Source organism: Talpa occidentalis, unplaced genomic scaffold, assembly GCF_014898055.3.
Source record: "Talpa occidentalis isolate TD23 unplaced genomic scaffold, MPIMG_talOcc4v2.1 talOcc4.12, whole genome shotgun sequence".
NCBI lineage: Eukaryota > Metazoa > Chordata > Mammalia > Eulipotyphla > Talpidae > Talpa > Talpa occidentalis.
This window is the reverse complement of record NW_023601212.1, coordinates 50,291,230-50,310,235: the sequence shown is the minus strand read 5'-3', so window position 1 is coordinate 50,310,235 and position 19,006 is coordinate 50,291,230. Positions and strand designations below refer to the sequence as shown.

Sequence of the window (19,006 nt, the reverse complement as noted above, 5' to 3'; positions counted from 1 at the left end):
TTTGTCTTTCTCCTTCTGATATATTTCACTTAGCATAATCCCCTGGAAAGGAGAAATTTAGAGCAAAAGACTATAGTGCAGTAGTATCTAAGAAATTAAAAGAGTTGAATTTTCCAGGGAAAGAGAGTAAACTAAAGTTAATCTGTTTCTTTCCTAGGCTGCTAGTTCAATTGATGCTGAAGATGGGTTGAGGTTCATGCAGGAGATGATTGAATTGTCAAGTCAGCAACAAAAAGAACAGCAGCTGCCTCCACGAGCTGTACAGATTGTTTCCCACCCATTTTTTGGCAGGGTAGTATTGACTGCTGGACCAGCTCAATTTGGGCTGGATCTGTCAAAACACAAAGAGGTGTGTATACTTATAATATTTTTGTTGAAATTGAATTTAAAATATAGTTTAAGTATCGTCTGATTTCTTAGTCTCTTTTCTAATTGAGTAGTGTCTGAGAAAATTATGTAACCTGATCTTGATATGTAAAATGGAAAGTATTATCTGTATTATTTTGCCTCGTCTTATAAAGATTAGTAATAATGTAAAAATACTTTATAAACTGCAAAGCACAGTAAAAATATCTTTTCATATAAACTTTGGTTTTTTTTGCAAAACACAACTGATTGGGTGCTATAATGTATGCTTACCATATGTTGGATATGTTATTAGGAAAAAAAAATGGGGTCTATGTAAACTCTAGATATTAAATTTTATTAACGAGATAATGATGTGAGAAAAATAAAAGCATATTTAAGCTACTTTTTTCCTAACAGACAAGAGGATTTGTTGCAAGCAGTAAACCATACAATGGTTGTTCAGAGCTTACTAACCCTGAGGCGGTCATGGGGAAAATTGCTTTGATACAAAGAGGACAGTGCATGTTTGCAGAAAAGGCAAGAAACATCCAGAATGCTGGAGCCATTGGTGGCATTGTTATTGGTAGGTAATCCTCTGTATCACCACGTTGACTAGGAGGAGATAATCTTTAGGATCTTCTGTTTTCCAAAATTTCATCAAAGAGCTTGTCATACTTTTTTTACTTCACTAGACAGCATAATGGATAGCTAATCTTATGACTCTTAATCATTTCTGTGTATCTCATGTTCAGATATGTACATCTATATATAAAAAGTTATGTGCAGTCAGGTGTGAAAAGTGGGGTAGAGCTGAGTGATAAAAACACCTATATACCCTGGACAAGAAATGTGCACAAGAGATCCAAAAGTTACACCCTCCCACCTCCTAGGCAAGCCACTGAAAATAGTCTTTTTTTCCACAGAGGTGAGGCTTTGGAGTCAGACACGTGGCATGCAATTTCTTTCTCTGCCCCCAAATCACTGTGTGACCTTGGCCCAGGTTTAGTTTATCTGTTTATTTTGTAGAGTTGTTTTTTTTTAAAAGATTTATTTATTTATTTATACAAGCACTGGGTACAGTCAGAAGTGCGGGAGGGTGAGAGAATTTATCAAACCCAGAGCAGGGAACAGAACAGGCAGATGGACCAAAATACACTGCTGAGCAGCGGGCGCTGTAGGAGAGGTCTGCGCGCCATGTGGGACCCTCGCCGGTGGCCTGGGATCGAACCAACGTTGCAGAGGTTGTGGGCAGCTTCGCAGCCCAGCGCTCAACCGCTGCGCCACCAGGGGAGGCCCTTTGTAGAATATTTTTTGAGCTCCAGTGAAAACAGCAGTATCTAGTCGTTAACAAACTTTTTATCCCCTCATGTCTTTAAACCCCTAAATTTACAAATTGCCGACTTCAAATCATTTATTCATGTATTTCAGCCAGTGGGTTTTGATTTTTTAAATTAGCATAGAAAATCACTTATATCCTGATAAATGAGTCATGACTATCAGGGGAAATATAAATTTTTCTGTGCTTTTAAGTAAACAGGAGTCTAAATTCAGGAAGAATGGAAGACCTGAGGTCACACTCTAATTGTGAAGTTTTTCTGTATAATTTCTCTCATGGGAGAAGACATTTTGGATTTTTTTTCCTAATTGAGATACATTTCCATTTGTACAGGATAAATAAAAACAGTACCTTAAAAATAAGATATCAGTGGCCTCCCCGGTGGTGCAGCGGTTGAGCGCTGGGTTGCAAAGCTGCCCGCAGCCTCTGCAGCAGCCAGTTTGATTCCCCGGCTGCTCCCCGGCTGCTCCCCGGCCACCTAAGGAGGGTCCCACATGGCGCGCAGACCTCTCCTGCCGCCCGCTGCTCCCCTCAGCAGTGTACCTCGGTCCTTCTGCCTGCTCTGCTCCCGCTCTGGCTCTGGTGAATTCTCTCACCCTCCCGCGCTTCTGACTGTACCCAGTGCTTGTATAAATAAATAAAAATAAATCTTTAAATAAAAAAAAGATATCAGGATATATTTCAGTGAAAAACTATTATTCTTTTACCTATCCCATATGGACCCTCTAGTATTGATTTAATGAAGGTGTAACTTTCATTGTTAAGTAAGTTTTAGGAGAAATTCTGTTGACACACTTAAGTCAGTGATTGGCAAACTATATTCTGCAGGCCAAATCCAGCTCACTTCCTGTTTACGTAAATAAAAATTATTTTTTTTTTAAAGATTTATTTATTTATACAAGCACTGGATACAGTCAGAAGCGCAGGAGGGTGAGAGAATTCACCAGAGTCAGAGTGGAGAGCAGAGCAGGTAGACTGATGAAGTACACTGCTGAGGGGAGCAGCGGACGGCAGGAGAGGTCTGCGCACCATGTGGGACTCTCACCCGGTGGCCAGGGATAGAGCCAGCTCTGCAGAGCCTGCGGGCAGCTTGGCAACCCAGTGCTCAACTGTTGCGCCACTGGGGAGGCCCTGTAAATAAAAATTATTTTGGGATATAGCCATGCCAATTTGTTTACTTATCGTCTGTGACTGCCTTCGAGTGACAGTGATGGAGTTGAGTAGTTGCAATAGAGAACTGCAAAGCCTAAAATATTCACTCTTTTTACAATTACAGAAAAAGTTTGCTGCTGCATGACTTAAGCCTCCTCAGAGATATTTTTATTAAATAATTTAGTAGCTTACCGTCACTATTATTTTGGACATTTCCTAGTATGACCTTAAAAATATAAAGATAACATATTTAAAAAAATCTGGAGCTTGAGAAGTATTTTATATTTTCTCGTTTTTGGTGAAGTGTAATTCTTACGGTATATACTACACTAGGCATGTCAATTTAGATATTTTCTTTAGTATTGTCAGTTACATAATTTGCTGGACTCAATGGGGGATATAAAAGGCTATACCCCTTATTTTTAGAAAATTTAGTTTTTAGAGGGGAACTGTCTTGTGTTGTAACTTCTAAGTTATTTTGTTTCTGGTAAAGCATTATGTTTGTTTTTTGTTGGTTTTAATTATATATAAATGGCAAGTTAGAACTTAGTTGTTTTTATTGCAAGTATTAGAGGTACAGATTGTTTGAGAATTCATTCAGCTGTGAGAGCTGATAACTCATTAAGCTGTTTTAAGAAGGGGATTTTGTTTGCTAGATGGAAATGGATTATTTTCATTGAACACAAAAGGAAGAAATAGAACTATGTGCTCTAAGGAAGTATAAGTAGGAACTAAAACGCATTAGGAATCATGATAGCTAGCGTTATCCATCTTTGTCTGTTTCTAGGTCCTCCTATACTTTTTACTACATCTGTTTACTCTTCCATTCTCTAGGTTCTCAACAGTCTGTTCCCTCTTTGCACCATCAGTTCCAAAATGGTTGTTCTAAAATTGCAACCTCATTTGAGTCTGTGTCACTTAACTGGCCCATTCCCCACTGCTATCCAAAACAGTCTCTGTGCCAATTCCTAGTCCCCCCAGGGAGAGCAAGGGTCAGGTAGCATCCTTTGCCTAATCTGTTATTGCTGAGGGGTGGCTCTTATATTTGCTACTATCAGATCAAGCTCTTTGAGAATGATTAGGCAGCTTCTGCAGAGAGACTGGCCTGTGAGAGTAGGAGTTAGTATGAATGGTATTTATCATTCCTACTACTATTATTTGACCAGTATAAAATAACATGTTTCATTCAACTTAGGAAAACTCCCTATAGCCATAATCATCTTTTTATATGTGAAAAAGAACGGTCAGTATGTAGTTTGTTGAAATAATAAAAGAGAAAATCTTCAATAATACTGAAATGTTATATATAGTTCTCACTATAATCCATAGCTGACATTTCCATTTGTAAAGCCTTCTTCATAAGCATATGAAATTTTTAGTGATTAGAGAATTTTGTGTTTCCTTATTTTTATGTAATACTCTGTTTTTCCCTGTTCCATCAAGTAATTTGTTACAATTTACTTGTTCACAATTATAAATAGTAAACTTGTTTGGAGATATAGATCAGTTTGTTTCTTTTATATTTTTTCCTCAGGATAAATTTCCAGAATTAGTGGATCCAAAAAGTATATTTGCTTTTATTATTCTTGATGCATAAAATTAATGCTGCCAACAGATGAAAACAGACTTGTGGATGCCTTTTTAATGGACAATTGTTTTTATGTTTTCTGTATTTTTATTTTTATTTTTTTTGGCTAGATGACAATGAGGGGAGCAGCAGTGACACTGCTCCTCTGTTCCAGATGGCAGGTGATGGGAAGGACACAGATGACATCAAGATTCCCATGCTCTTCTTATTCAGTAAAGAAGGAAGTATCATACTAGATGCCATCCGAGAGTATGAAGAGGTAGAAGTGCTCCTTTCTGATAAAGCAAAAGATCGAGGTAAGGGTAAAAAACATTTGTTTTTCGTGTAGCTTGGCATTGATTTTACTAGTTTGATCACAGAAGTTAGTTACAAAAAATGATTTCTGATCTGCTGGTAAAGTTTAAAAAGATGGTTTCAAAATACATTCTTTTGGAATTAAGTGTTGTGGAACACTTATTTTGCTTTGTTTGCTGAACTAGGATATTTTTACATCAGGTAGATTGTGCTCCTGCTCATGGTAGCAGTCTTTCTTCCTCACTGGAGACCTGTAGAGATAGCTGTTCTCCTCCCATCCCACCTAAACGGGTAAAGTTGTATACTTTATACAGGGTTGTTGAGTTCCCTAGGATGTTTGACAGGTGTAGGAAATTGATTCAAGTCAGTAGAACTTGCAAGTGGAACAGGAAAAAGCAAAAGTAGCAGTCACCTCATGCTAGCCCAATCTGTGTTTGGTCTTTTCTTCTTATATTGCTTTTTTCTCCTTTGAGATCTTTTCATGTCAACTATTTAAGAGCAGTGGAGTGAATGAATAGGTTGTGTGTATGTAAGGATATATAGATGGAAACAGTACAAAGATTTTCTAATCTTAAATTCTCCTATGTACCTGATTTTTTACGAGCCCTTTTTCTTAACTATTATCTTCTTTCCTATATGTGTGCATATAGACACATCAGACATAGGCAAATTATTATTCCATATGACTCTTTAACGCCTTTGCTTTTTCCCCCCTATTTTGTGCTACCATTGGAATTTCAGCAGCAATATTAAAAGGTAAAATGATTCCAAGCTACATTATTAATAGTAGTAAGTATCTTGCATTAATAAACTTTAAATTATATGTATGTGTGTATATATACATACATACACACATGTACACACATGCATATATATGTATATATATAAAAATTTTGTGTCAGTGGATACCGTAATAAACTCTGATTTAAACATTAATGTAGTTAGATTATTTTCAGGTCTAGTCAGCTGTCCTGTAATATAACTATTCTTTACTGATCCTAGGTAACAAATCCTATGAAAATATCCCACTTAACAGGTGAATTCACTAGTCTATGTTGATGTAAGAGTCACTCTAACAAAGATTTTTTTTAGAATGTGTTACTTTCAGTCACTTTTTATTTGAAAACCTTGTAAAATGTATAAAATACTGACTTGTTTTTAAAAGTTGTATGTGTATTGGGGTGCATGGGGTTAGGACTATGAGGTTATGGTAAAACATTGCTTCCCATACCAGAGAAAGAATATAAGTAAAGATAAATTTTACAGAGTAAATGCAGTGCTTTGCACAGTAGTCCCTTGCAGTAAAAGGGTTTTGTTCAAATTATATTTTTTTTTTAAAAAGATTTATTTATTTATTTATTTATTTATTTATTTATTTATTTATTTATTTATTTATTTATACAAGCACTGGGTATAGTCAGAAGCGTGGGAGGGTGAGAGAATTCACCAGAGCCAGAGCGGGGAGCAGAACAGGCAGAAGGACCGAAGTACACTGCTGAGGGGAGCAGCGAGCACGGCAGGAAAGGTCTGCGCGCCATGTGGGACCCTCGCCGGTGGCCGGGGATTGAACCGGCACTGCAGAGGCTGCAGGCAGCTTTGCAGCCCAGCACTCAACCACTGCGCCACCAGGAGAGGCCCTCAAATTATATTTTTAAAAAGGTTTTCGTAGTCTATAAATTTATTGAATAGTGATTCTGTTATGTGGTGATCCTTTTGACAAAAAATCTTAAATCCCACCCCCCTTTTTGTATAGCTCTTTCAAGAACTATACAACTATATTAAATTAATCAGCACCAAATTACAATATAATTATTGTTATTTATCCAAAGGATAAAAGTTAATGGTAGTTTCAGTAAATCAATTACTTTATTCACTTGGGAAATTATCCCGAGAAGTTAGTATCTGTGGCAGTTATTAACTTCTTTATATGTCCTGTGCCATTCCTGTATGAGCCAGTGTTTCTCTTCTGCAGGATTAAGTTGATAACACCTGTTAAAAGTATATTTTACAACTCTGGAATATTGAATCAGACTCTCAAGGCAGATTTCAGAATCTGAAATCTTAAACAGGCTCTTAGGTAACAGCGCTCAACTGCACTTTGAGAAAAACTGAACGCAGCCAGTAAGGCACCCCCTTTTTGTCTCTCAGCTGTGTGTGGGTCCATGTTGTACTAGCAAGGCAGAATTATAGAAGTATAACAAATAGTGGCATCCTTAAAACCTGAACAATAAAATTTCCTTCACGTTATCCTTTCTAATCTAAATATCTCATCCCACAAATAACTTTTTTCTCTTATAAAGTCAGTTTTTATTTATTCTTCCAAAATATTAATACAGAAAATAATTCCTCCAAATAAGCCCCCAGTTCCACTTCAACCTTGCTCTGTTAAGTCCCAGCCATTAATTTCTAAATAATGGAAATAGCCCTATCTATTAGCAAAAATGTTCAGATATTTTATTACACTATCTTCTTCAGAAGTAAACCATTAGTAGTTTATCAAGCAGAGATAAACCAGTCATATTTCTGAAAGTTATATTCTCCACAGTCTGTTATTGATTAGAAGTTTTAATGTCATGTCTCTATTCTGTCTCATCTTTCTAAAATTTTAAGTGTTTGTATACTTAATACTAATCCAGCCTGTGTCACAAACAAAAAGCACTGTGTTGTTACCTTTAAACCCAAATTGAAGCAGTTTACAATTTAGAATCATTTTTCTTTTCTAAATAGTATTTCTCAGGGAAAAACAACAGCATTTTAAGGTTTCAATAGATTGTCATGCTTGCTGTTTTCAGTGTAGATATATAGAGCATTACGTCCTGTTGGCCAGTGTATTAAGGCCACTCCTATAATTGTGTCTTTCTGGTAAAGAGGAAGATGGAGAAAATACGGGAAAGAAAAGTACCCATGGTTTGATCTGCTCAAGATTATGGTCTGGTGGGCCTCCCCGGTGGTGCAGCAGTTGAGGGCTGGGTTGCTAAGTTGCCCGCAGCCTCTGCAGCGCCGGTTTGATCCCCAGCTGCTCCCCAGCCACCGGAGGAGGGTCCCGCATGGCGCGCAGACCTCTCCTGCCGCCCGCTGCTCCCCTCAGCAGTGCATTTCGGTCCTTCTGCCTGCTCTGCTCCCTGCTCTGTCTCTGGTGAATTCTCTCACCCTCCTGTGCTTCTGACTGTACCCAGTGCTTGTATAAATAAATAAATAAATCTTTTAAAAAAAAAAAAAAAAGATTATGGTCTGGTAATAGTATTTTCCCTAACACTGAACTTGATAGTATGAATCTATTCCCAAAGTTGAACTGTAGAACTTAGATTGCTATAGGAAAGATTTAATTCTGAGGAAGAAAATGTATTACAAATGCAGATGGCTTCTTTGCCTGGCAAGGAGTATCTAAAATGTTCCTTTTACCACAACTGATGCTTACCTACCCTCTCTTCTCCAACCATGGTGTGTTTGTTTCTCATTCATTTTTGCAATTGTGCATTTCTTTCCTTTCTGGAAATGCCTTACCAAACTCTTTTTCCATGATCCTTTTCCTCTGAGAACTTTCATACTTCCTAAATAAGCAGTTTAAGTGCCACCTTCTTGGTGAAATGCTCTTTTTCTCCTCTCATAGGCAAAATTGAAGGGTTTCTTTCAACATAGTTCTGTGATACTTATATTCCGTGATACTTGTTTACCTCCCCATCTCTGCTTTTAGTAAATGCTGGATGTGAATGAATGATTATAGAACATCCAATCTTAGTTTTTACCGAGGTTCCCATCTCCTTTTATTTTATTACTGGAACTTAATTTTCTTTTCCTTATATCTTGAAATTTTTTCTTATTTTGGTTCCTGTGTTTCTGATACACCGCTCCTGAATTTAATGATGTAATTGTGCTCTTGGGACTGTAATACTTATAATGGTGATAATAAGCACCTTAGAATAAAGATTTGTCATAGTGTGGCAGGCACTAATTCCTTTCTTCCTTTTTTTACTTCTCCAACTGCCATTTTTACTTAGTTGCTTCTTCTCTTTTATACATATATCAAATATTTTTACATATTTGGATGTGTCTCTTTTCTGTTTCATTCATCTATTTGTTTCTGTGCCAATAATGAACTTTGCTCTTTTGAATAAATTTTAAATCTGACAAGACAATTCTCAGTATACATTCTTCTGCTGCTAACTTCAAAATAACTGGATTTGGTCCCAAAGGAAAACAAAACAAATAGAAATGCTGTACCTACTTTAAATAGAAATAGGAAAAGTTTTGTTAAATATTTAGGACTTTCCATCCAGGAATACTCACTTTCCTATAAATTTAATTAGAACTTGTTAAGATTTTATGGTTTTAAGAAATATGAGTCTTGTTCATTTTATAACAAATTCATAATAAATTCTGTGTTTTGTAGCTTTTATTTATATTATCAAAAGGATACTTAATTTTATTTCTTGCTAGTTATTGCTATGACAGAAGAAATTATTTATTGGTAGTTGCCTGTTTCTCTTATTTTTAGTCTCCTTATCAAATTCTTCTATTAGTATTTTTAAAAATTAAAGAGTTGCTTTGAGAGGGGAGATATTCTTTATTGTGGGAAAAAAATGAACAAGGATGTAAAATAACAGTAGTTCAATAAAAAATATATTTTAAAAAAAAAAACAGTGCCTTGAGGGCCTCCCCGGTGGTGCAGCAGGTTGAGCGCAGCGCTGTGAAGCTGTCCGCAGCCTCTGCAGCACCGGTTCGATTCCCGGCTAGCCAGGGAGATTCCCACATGGTGTGGCAGACCTCTTCTGTCTCACCTGCTGCTCCCCTCAGCAGTGTCTTCGGTCCATCTGCCTGTTCTGCTCCCGCTTTGTCTCTGGTGAATTCTGTCACCCTCCCGTGCCTCTGGCCTGTACCCCAGTTCTTGTATAAGTAAATAAATAGAGAAAAAAAAAAAGAGTTGCTTTGAATTTAAATGCATAACACAATCTGCAAATATGGGTAGTTTCAGCTTTCCTTTTCCCATATTTATACTTTGTTTTCTTACCCTGTTGCACTGGTTAAGTTTCCAAAATAATAATATATAATAAGTAACCTTAGGGTGATTTTTTACCAAAAATAGAATCTTTATTACTAGATGAAACAACCCCTCTACCTTTTTCTATGCTTCTAAATTCTAGATTAATAAGAATAATTTGAATAATTGATTAATAGCATTCTAGATTAATGCAGTCTAAAAGCAGCTTGAAGACTTTTCCTTTTGTTCTCCCTTTTACTTGGGGTAGCCCAATGTAAATGAGCTCTAAGCGGCCAGTTTCTTCTTTCTCTTCCTGGGGACCACCATAGTTTCCCTAATTATAAAATTAAGACGTACCTTTTCCACAACTCAGAAGAGAGGATGTGTGGAGACTCAATACTTATCTTTTAAATCTCAGTTCAAATGTCAGTTTCTGAAGGAAACCCTCAAATCTCCTTCATCCTTCCTAACGTGGGTAAGCTTTCCTAACACCATAATGCATCACAGCTAGGGTTTCCCACTTATTTTCTGTGGTTGTTGGTAAATGTTGTTTTCCCCAGTGAGACTGTCAGCTGACCTTGTTTTATTCCAAGCACCATGCCCAGGGCTCACCACATAGCAGGCTTGCAGAGATTTGCTAACTGAACTCTCATGGAGGCAGAGGTCCAGGAGAACCAGCATATGGGCATTGGTGCTGTTTAAGCACTCTCTTGTAGGAATCTAAGTCAGATGCTTCTGGTGGTTTCATATATATTCATTATAAGAAATTTAACCTATTCTTCAACTTTCTAGTGGATTTTAGAATGACTGCATATCTTGCAATTCATAGACCTATAATAATGAAATAGAAGTCTTGTAAAAATAGTAAATACCTTTATGAAAACATTTAATCACATGCATATCCTTGAGTCATACAAAATTTTGAATTATCTCCATCTTTGTGTTCTAAGGAAGAATTTCACTTTTCAAAAGAACATTACCTTAAAATACAGCCACTGGCATGTGTTGATTAAAATGTATTTAGTATGTTCTAATGTGCAGGCTTTCCTGAATTAAGATATTTAATCAATTTTAGATATATATATATAATGCAAATTTCTGTGCATTTTAATAGTTTTATTGTCTAGTGTATTTTTTGGCATATACTAATACCCATTCAAGGCAGTCATCTCAGTTATTCGAGTCATCCTTTTCAGTTTAGAGGAGTATTTATTATCTAATACTGCCACATTTTGCAAAGTGAATGTACAGAAAAATGCAGATTTTTCTGTACTTTATTGCTTTATTATAAAGCAGACTTTTATTCCTCTTTGTCAATGTTTACTGTTTTGCACTAACTTGATTCTCTAACTCTTGCAAAAACCAGTATACATTTAAAATGTGATAGTACACTTTTTTGTTGGGGAAAGAGGAATGAAGTTTGTGTGTTTCTCTATACAGATCCTGAATTGGAAAGTGAAGAACAATCAGCCTCTGAAAATGATTCCCAGAATCAGAGTGCTGAACAGATTACCCCAAGTTCTCAGGAGGTTGATTTGGTTGATTTGGTTGATCAAGCTGATCAGGAGTCTCCTGAGGAAAGTTCCCTAAACTCTCATCCAGAATCATCATCCCCAACAGAAACAGACAATGCTGCAAGTGGTCTTCCTTCCGAACAGAATTCTAATCCCACAGAAAACCCTGAGACTACAGATCTTGATGGTGAATGTACAGATTTAGATAACCAACTTCAAGAACAATCGGATACCGAGGAGGATTCCAATCCTAATGTTAGCTGGGGTAAAAAAGTCCAGCCTATAGACTCCATATTAGCGGACTGGAATGAAGATATAGAAGCTTTTGAAATGATGGATAAGGATGAACTATGACTTACTAGAGAATCTGCTGGTAGGTATTTAAAAAGAAAGGTAAACTGTGGTTAATAGACACCCTAATGCTAAGCAGGCTCTCTAATGGGAGGCTTTAAGTATGGTGAGGAGTAACCACGTTCTGACTGGGATAGTAATCAGAGATCCAGAACTTGCTGCATTAGAATTAACATTATTTAAAACTGTCCTATCCAAAATGGAAGGTCACAATTCCCCCCTCAAATGACAGCATTGCACCACCCTGCAGCACCTCAGACCAGGAAAAGATTAAACTGGGCATTCCTAGGAACCAAATTTGTGCAGTCTCTGGATAGATGAGAAACAAATTCAGTGATTACTGAGGTGAGGAAGAGGAATTTGTATAGCGTTCTAATTAAAGGAAGCTGGGTTTTCATGTGGGGGCATTCTGGTGATGCTGCCTTCACAGAAGTACTTGAAGTGACAAGTGTTATGAAGCAAATGCATTCATGGTGGAAACAGTCTTTGCTCATCTTGCTTCATGGTGTAACAAATGATCATGATGACTTGACCCTCTTACCAGTGTCCTTTTCACTTAAACCAAAGGTGAAGTCATTGTACTTTCTCAGTGAGTTCTCTGCCTAAAGACTAATCATTGGAATCAGGTAAAAAGGTCATATAATTTATTGTGGAAATTGGTCACTGAATACTTTTCAGAAATGAGACAAAGAAACTAATGTTGCAATACAAACTTCCCATTGGCCCTTCCTTAGGGAAGCTGTGACTACTCTGAAATGGAACTTAACGTTGTATCCTTGTAGGGTAAATTATAAATTTTTTCCAGTTCTTTTCTCTTAGAGGTGATTATCTCTAGCCATCAGCCTTACTCCATCCCATGTTTAGTGTGCAGTTTGAGCCACAAGGCCTGTACCACGAATAGCTGAATACATTTTGTTCCATTTTTCTATCTTAAGAGCTATGATAAAACTGTGGTGGTGATCTAACAATCCTGGATGACTACTATTTTTTTCCTCCTTTGAAAATATGATTTTTAAAATTGCACCTGAAGAGTCTGCCACATTTTTTGTTGAATCATGGTTTTTTAGGTTTGCTTGGAAAAAAAAAAACACAAACTCTCATATGGACCTGAAATTTAGTCGGTGGTAACCCAGGTAAAGAATTTACACAGTAACAACTAATAAATAGCCATATAACTTAATGATGAAAATTTTCCCTTTTTATGTGGCTGTCTGATGGTGCCACAAAAAAGTTTGAAAAACTTTGTTGATATCTGTACACAGCCCTGTAGTTGAAATTATGCCTCTGTACTGATTTTATTTATTTTTTAAACTTAACTGAATCAGTTCTAAAGGAATATTTGTGAGACTTAATTTCCTTTCTCTTTACCATCACATTATATAAAAACCTCCTAAAACACAGTTTTGAGGTACTGATGAATTTAAACTGTATATGGAATTATTAAAAGAACAGCATTGCTGTGTTGTAGTTATGTATATTCATGTACAGTATGTCTTAGATCCCAGGTAAACATATTCTTTTGTATAAGGGGATAAATAGCTGCTTTCAAAAATTCCAGCTAAACTTAATTGAATCAGTGAGTAATAAGCCTAATAGATAATTCATTTTGGGAGGGGGGAGGGAAAGGTTAGTAAACAAGATCTTTATTGGCCCTTAATTAAACCTGACACAAAAATAGATATTTTTATTCTCTCTGCATGTGAAATTTGGTGTAAGAAGATAGAATTATAATAATACAGTATATGGAAGGATAGACATAGTGCTTTGTTCATCTTAATTACAAAGCTGCCAAAATAGCTGAAGCTTAATTACTTGACTTGCCTTGATTTATAGGACTGGGGCATGGAGAAAAGGAGCAGGTGTTCCTTTAAGACTTTGATTACAGAAGCCTTATATACATTGATTTGATTTTGTATTTGTAGCTCACAGCCATTGTTGTCTGTATCTAACTTTTCTAAGTTATCAAAACAACAATTTTTTTTTTCTGGCAAAGAGATCTTGTAGCATACAAGGAAAAGCCAGCTTACTGCCACTCTCCCTGTCTTTGACCATTAGGGGGAGTTGTTGCCATTCATTGAGGTCTAGCAGTAAATCGTTCACTTGTTTAGAGAAGTGAATCTTAAAAAAAAAAGAAAAAAAATTAACGAACTCTACTTAACACCCAGAAGGAATTATACTTGATTTTTCTCCAGTTAACAAAAGAAGGTGGAATGTTCAGCTTCAAAACTCTGACTTGTAATTAACTGCATTCTTATTCAATATACTGCCATGAAGTTGTTTTTCAGTTCATTAAAAAAATTTTAACGGCATTAGGGTTTTTTTTTCCCATATTTTGTTTTAAAATACTTTTATAGACATTTTATTTACTTCCTAATGATTCAGGGGATTCTGTGAGACCCTGAATTTTAGAAACATCTGGTCTACCTCAGTTAAATGTTGCCTGCATAGAAATAGAGTTGAAGTGATCACCACAGCCATAAAATTGTTTGACAAAGGATTTATACAATGTTTACAAACCTGGAATCAAGTAAGGATTTTATCGAAAGTTAAAAGTTAGATATCAGAACAAGTATTTAATTCAGGTATTTTCAAGTTTAAAAAAATTGTTTACCTACTAAAAATAGCTATAGTTTTTTTCTGCTTATCAAAGTCCATTGAAACCACATACCCTAATTTACAATACTTTTCCCATAAAGTTTTAAGAAGGAATTGTAATTTACTACACATGTTTGGGATGGGATATTTTCTTGGAGAGGGTTTTTTTTTTTTTTTCCCCCAACCTATTGACTTCCAACAAGAATATAATTGTTTCAGAACAAATTTTTTGGCATTATACTTTTTCTTTTTTCTTCACAGTGTTAGAGTAAAATGAAAAATTTGCACTCTCTGATTTTAACTTGTCTAATTACGGTTGAGAATTTTTTTTTTATTTAAATTATCACAGCCCTTTTGATAGTAAAACCAGCATTTGTTCTCTAACCAGACCCCATGCCAAATTCATCATAAACAAAGCTCAGCATAAGTAATTCAAATAGTGCTTATAATTTTAGGGGGGAGTGGGAATTTAGTAAATATTCCATCTGGTCGTTTTATGCACAAGGCTTCAGTCAGAACATAGAAAAAAAACATTCTGTGAATGAAATATTGTATGTTCAGATTTTATAAAAGACATTTTTAAAAGCCCAATTTACAGCCGTATATTTTCTTATGATGTAATTTATGAAAAAGATGTCTGTACTAACAGGTGCTGTAACACTACTGTTGTTGGATTTTATTGTTTGGTGATAAATGTATGCAATATTTCTAAGGGAAACTATGTACTGTGATGTAAAAGTGTGGGCAAATGTATATAATCCTTGTATATAATTGTGTATTTGATTACAATTACTGATTGTAAAGATTTAATAAAATATGTAAATATTCTGGTCTAGTCTTCATTTGAATTTTTTTAGCATCATGTGTACCTTAATACTTTGATACATATCTTGAAATTTTTTTTTATCACTCTAGCTTCCCTTTAATTTCATTCTAAACTAAGGGAGTATGGGCCTTGCTGGTTGTACAGGGCTTAAGTCTCAGTACTGTGGAGCTATCAGCAGCCACTGCAGCATGAGACTGATCCATGGCCATAGAGGTGACCCACATGGTGCAGCAGACCTTCTGTCTCACCTGCTGCTCCCCTCAGCAGTGTATTTCAGTAAATATGCCTGTTCTGCTCCGCACTCTGTCTCTGATGAATCCTCTCACCCCCTGCACCCCTGGCCTACACCCCGGTTCTTGTATGCATAAATAAATAAAATAAATCTTAAAAAAACAAGGAGGCCCTCCCCTGGTGGCGCAGGGGTTGAGCGCTGGGCTGCGAGGCTGCCCGCAGCCTCTGCAGCGCTGGTTCATTCCCCGGCCAGGCGAGGGTCCCACACACACACACAAAAAAGTGAATTTGGGGACATCTTAGGGTATAAATACACAAACATACATTGAACAGTTCCAACTCAAGTAGTACCAAGGAGCCTCAGAATTGGCTTAGAGTAATGTGTTTTTTTTAATTGGGGTAACATTGGTTTACCACATTGTGTTTTACAACTCCCCCTTCTGGTCTCATTACCACACCACACTTACTATCCAATGTCCATAGTCCACCCCATAGTCCATTCTGTTCCCAGCCCACTTTGTTCTCACTCCTCCCCTTCCCTCTGGTAGCCTCACTTCTACAGTCAGCTTTCTAGGGTTCTTAGTTTGGCTTTTTTCTGACCCTTTGGTTTCTCTATATTCCACATGTAAGTGACACCATCCAGTATTTGTCTTTCTCCTGACTTCGTTTGGTATAATCCCCTCTAGTCCCATCCATGTTGTTGGAAATGGCAAGAGTTATTCTTTTTTTAAAAAAAAGATTTATTTATGCAAATAAGAGCTGGGGCACAGGCCAGAGGTGCGGGGGTGGGGTGGAGCAAGAGGACCCACCAGAAACAGAGTGGGGAACAGAACAGGCAGATTGACCAAAGTACACTGCTGAGGGGAGCAGTGGGCGAGTCAGGAGAGGTCTGCTGCGCCATATGGGCAGCTTCCTGGCCAGGGATTGAACTCATACTGTAGAGGCTGCAGATGGCTTCATAGGTTGTGTCTTAACACACACACCGCCCCCCCCTTCCCCCGCACCACCAGCAAAGCCCAAGGGTTTATCTTTTTAAACAGCTGAGTAGTATCTTTGTATATATACCACATCTTCCTGATCCACACATTTATTTGGGGGCACTTAAGATGCATTATAGCTTGACTATTGTAAGTAGTGCTACTGTGAACCTAGGATGAGTATTTCCCTTCAAATTAGTGTTTTGTATTCTTTGTGCAGATACCTAGGAGTGGAATTGCTAGGTGATGTTAGATCCATTTTTAATTTGTGAAATCTCACACTTCCAAACAGGGGCTAGACACCTCTGTATTCCCACTGACAGTGGAGGGGCTCCTTTTCCTCCACATCTTTGATAACACTTGTTTTTTCTGGCCCTTTTGATAGGGACCATTTTCACAAGTGTCCTTATTTATGATTTGCATTTCCCCAACCATAAGTGAAATGAGCATTTTTTCATATATCTGTTAGCCATCTGTATGTATTTGGAGAAATGCCTATTTAGCGCTTGTGTCCATTTTTTGATTTGGTTGTTTTCTTAACTTTGTTAAGTGAGTTCTTTGTAGATATTAGATACCAGTCCCTTGTTGGATGCTGGTGTGTGAAAATTTTCTGCCATTCAGTAAGGTGTCTTTTTGTTGTGGCTTTCTTTGGCTGTGTAGAAACTTTTCATGGGTTTATTTCTGGACCCTTAATTCTATTCCATTGTTCTATGTGTCTGCTTTTGTTCCAGTGCCAAACAGTTTTTATTACTACAGCTTTGTTGTATAGTTTGAAGTCTGGGAGTGTGTTAACCACCAGCTTTCCTCCTTTTTGTCAGGATTGCTTTTTCTGTTCAGGGTCTTTTGTAGTTTTATGAATTTCAGTAATGTTCTATTTCTTTGAAGAATTTCATTGAGACTTTGATAAGGATTGTATTGAATCTGTATATTGGTAAGATGGCCATTTTCATGTTATTTCTTGTAACCCATGAGCAGGAAATACCCTTCCATTTCTTTCTAGCTTCTATTTTAATAATGTCACAGGTTTTTTTTTTAATTATTTTTTTAAGATTTATTTTATTTATGGGTACAAGAGCTGGGGTGTAGGCCAGAGGTGTGGGGTGGGGGTGTGTGTGAAAGGATTCACCAGAGAAAATAGAGAACAGAACAGGTGAATCTACTGAAATACACTGCTGAGGGGAACAGCAGTGTAGGAGAGGTCTGCTGTGCCATGTGGGTTATCTCCCTGGCTGGGGATCAAACTTGTGCTGCAGTGAATGCCCATAGCTTCATAGTGCTGAGACTTAACCCCCTGTGCTGCTGTGGTTTTTGGGAGTGTGGGTTTGGAGTGCAGGGTCCTTGGGTTCACTATGAGAAAGGTTTCACCAGAGCTCCCCTTTCAGCAGCACGTGGCAAGTTTCCCAAGCGAGTTTTCTCCACGAGACAGAGATGGTAGTTATATTTAAGGAACAGATTTAGGGCCTCCCTGGTGGTGCGGCGGGTTGAGTGCAGCACTGTGAAGCTGTCCACAGCCTCGCAGCGTGGGTTCGATTCCTGGCCAGCCAGGGAGAATCCCACATGGTGAGGCAGACCTCTCCTGTCTCACCCGCCTCTCCCCTCAGCAGTGTATTTTGGTCAGTCTGCCTGTTCTGCTCCCCACTCTGTCTCTGGTGAATCCTCTCACCCTCCCGTGACTCTGGCCTGTACCCCAGCTCTTGTATAAATAAAAATAAATCTTTAAAAAAATTAAAGAACAGATTTATTAGCAAAAGGGACAGAAGAGTAAAAGACACTTACATAGACACAAGCAGGTAGAAAGCTGCCCGGAAAAGGACAGATTTGCTGAGAGGCCTGCATGGTTGCAGGCAGGTGGCCTTGAGAAGAGCTGCCTCCACTGAGGGAGGTCAGTGAAGAGAAGCCCCGGCAGGGTACAGGTCACAGACAGGCAGGAAGTCTGCTGCCCTGCGGAGGGAGAGAGTTGGTGAAAGGATGCACCTGCGTAGTCACAGGTGGGAAGAAAGACTGCTGCCTGTCAAAGTTTTTCTTTTTTATGTCTCTCACCTACTTTGCTAAATTTACTCAGCTATTTTAATTTCATTCCAAAGCAATTAGAAATGGGATTATTTTCTCAATTTCTTCCCCTTCTAACTCATCATTTGCATACAGGAAGGCAGCTGATTTTTTATATGCTGATTTTCTAACCTGCCGCTTTGTTTCAATTAGTGTTCTAGTGAAGACTTGAGGGTTTTCTCTATGTATTATGTCATGTCATAATGATAGCTTTACTTTCTCCCATTTTGGATTGCTTTTATCTTCTTGCCTACATGTTCTACTAATACTGTGTTGAATAACAGTGGTGAAGTGGACATCCTTGTCTTGGAACTGATCTTAGAGGAAAAACATTCAGTTTTTCACCACTGAGAATGATGTTAGCTATGGATTTGTCATATATGGATTACTTTTATTTGAGGTATGTTACATCTATCCCCAGTTTTTTTGAAAGTTTCCATTCAAATGGATGTTGAATTTTTACCAAGTACTTTCTCAGAATCTACTGATATAATACTATTTTTATACTTTCATTAATATGTTGAATTATGCCGATCAATTTTTGAATGTTGAACCATCTTTGTGTCCCTGGAATAGATTCCAATTGCTATGAAAAAATGTCCAACATCCCTCATAATCAGGGAAATGCAAATCAAAACCACATTGAGATACCACCTTACAACAGTGAGAATGGCACATATCAAAAAAACTAGCAACAACAAATGTTGGTGAGAATGTGGTGAAAAAGGAACTCTCCTACATCGCTGGTGGGAGTGCAAACTGGTCCA

General features: G+C 37.4%; 1 protein-coding gene across 1 annotated transcript in view; it reads left to right on the top strand.

Annotated features, from left to right (window-relative positions):
* The window catches only part of EDEM3 (ER degradation enhancing alpha-mannosidase like protein 3), a 66,428-nt gene extending 51,447 nt beyond the window's left edge, over window positions 1–14,981 (top strand). The window contains exons 17-20 of the mRNA XM_037506296.2: window positions 158–349; window positions 766–931; window positions 4,535–4,720; window positions 11,137–14,981. Of these exons, the coding sequence (XP_037362193.1) occupies window positions 158–349; window positions 766–931; window positions 4,535–4,720; window positions 11,137–11,564 (972 nt within the window). The 3' untranslated portion in view covers window positions 11,565–14,981. The remainder of the gene's footprint in view (window positions 1–157; window positions 350–765; window positions 932–4,534; window positions 4,721–11,136) is intronic.
* Window positions 14,982–19,006: the final 4,025 nt, after the last annotated feature.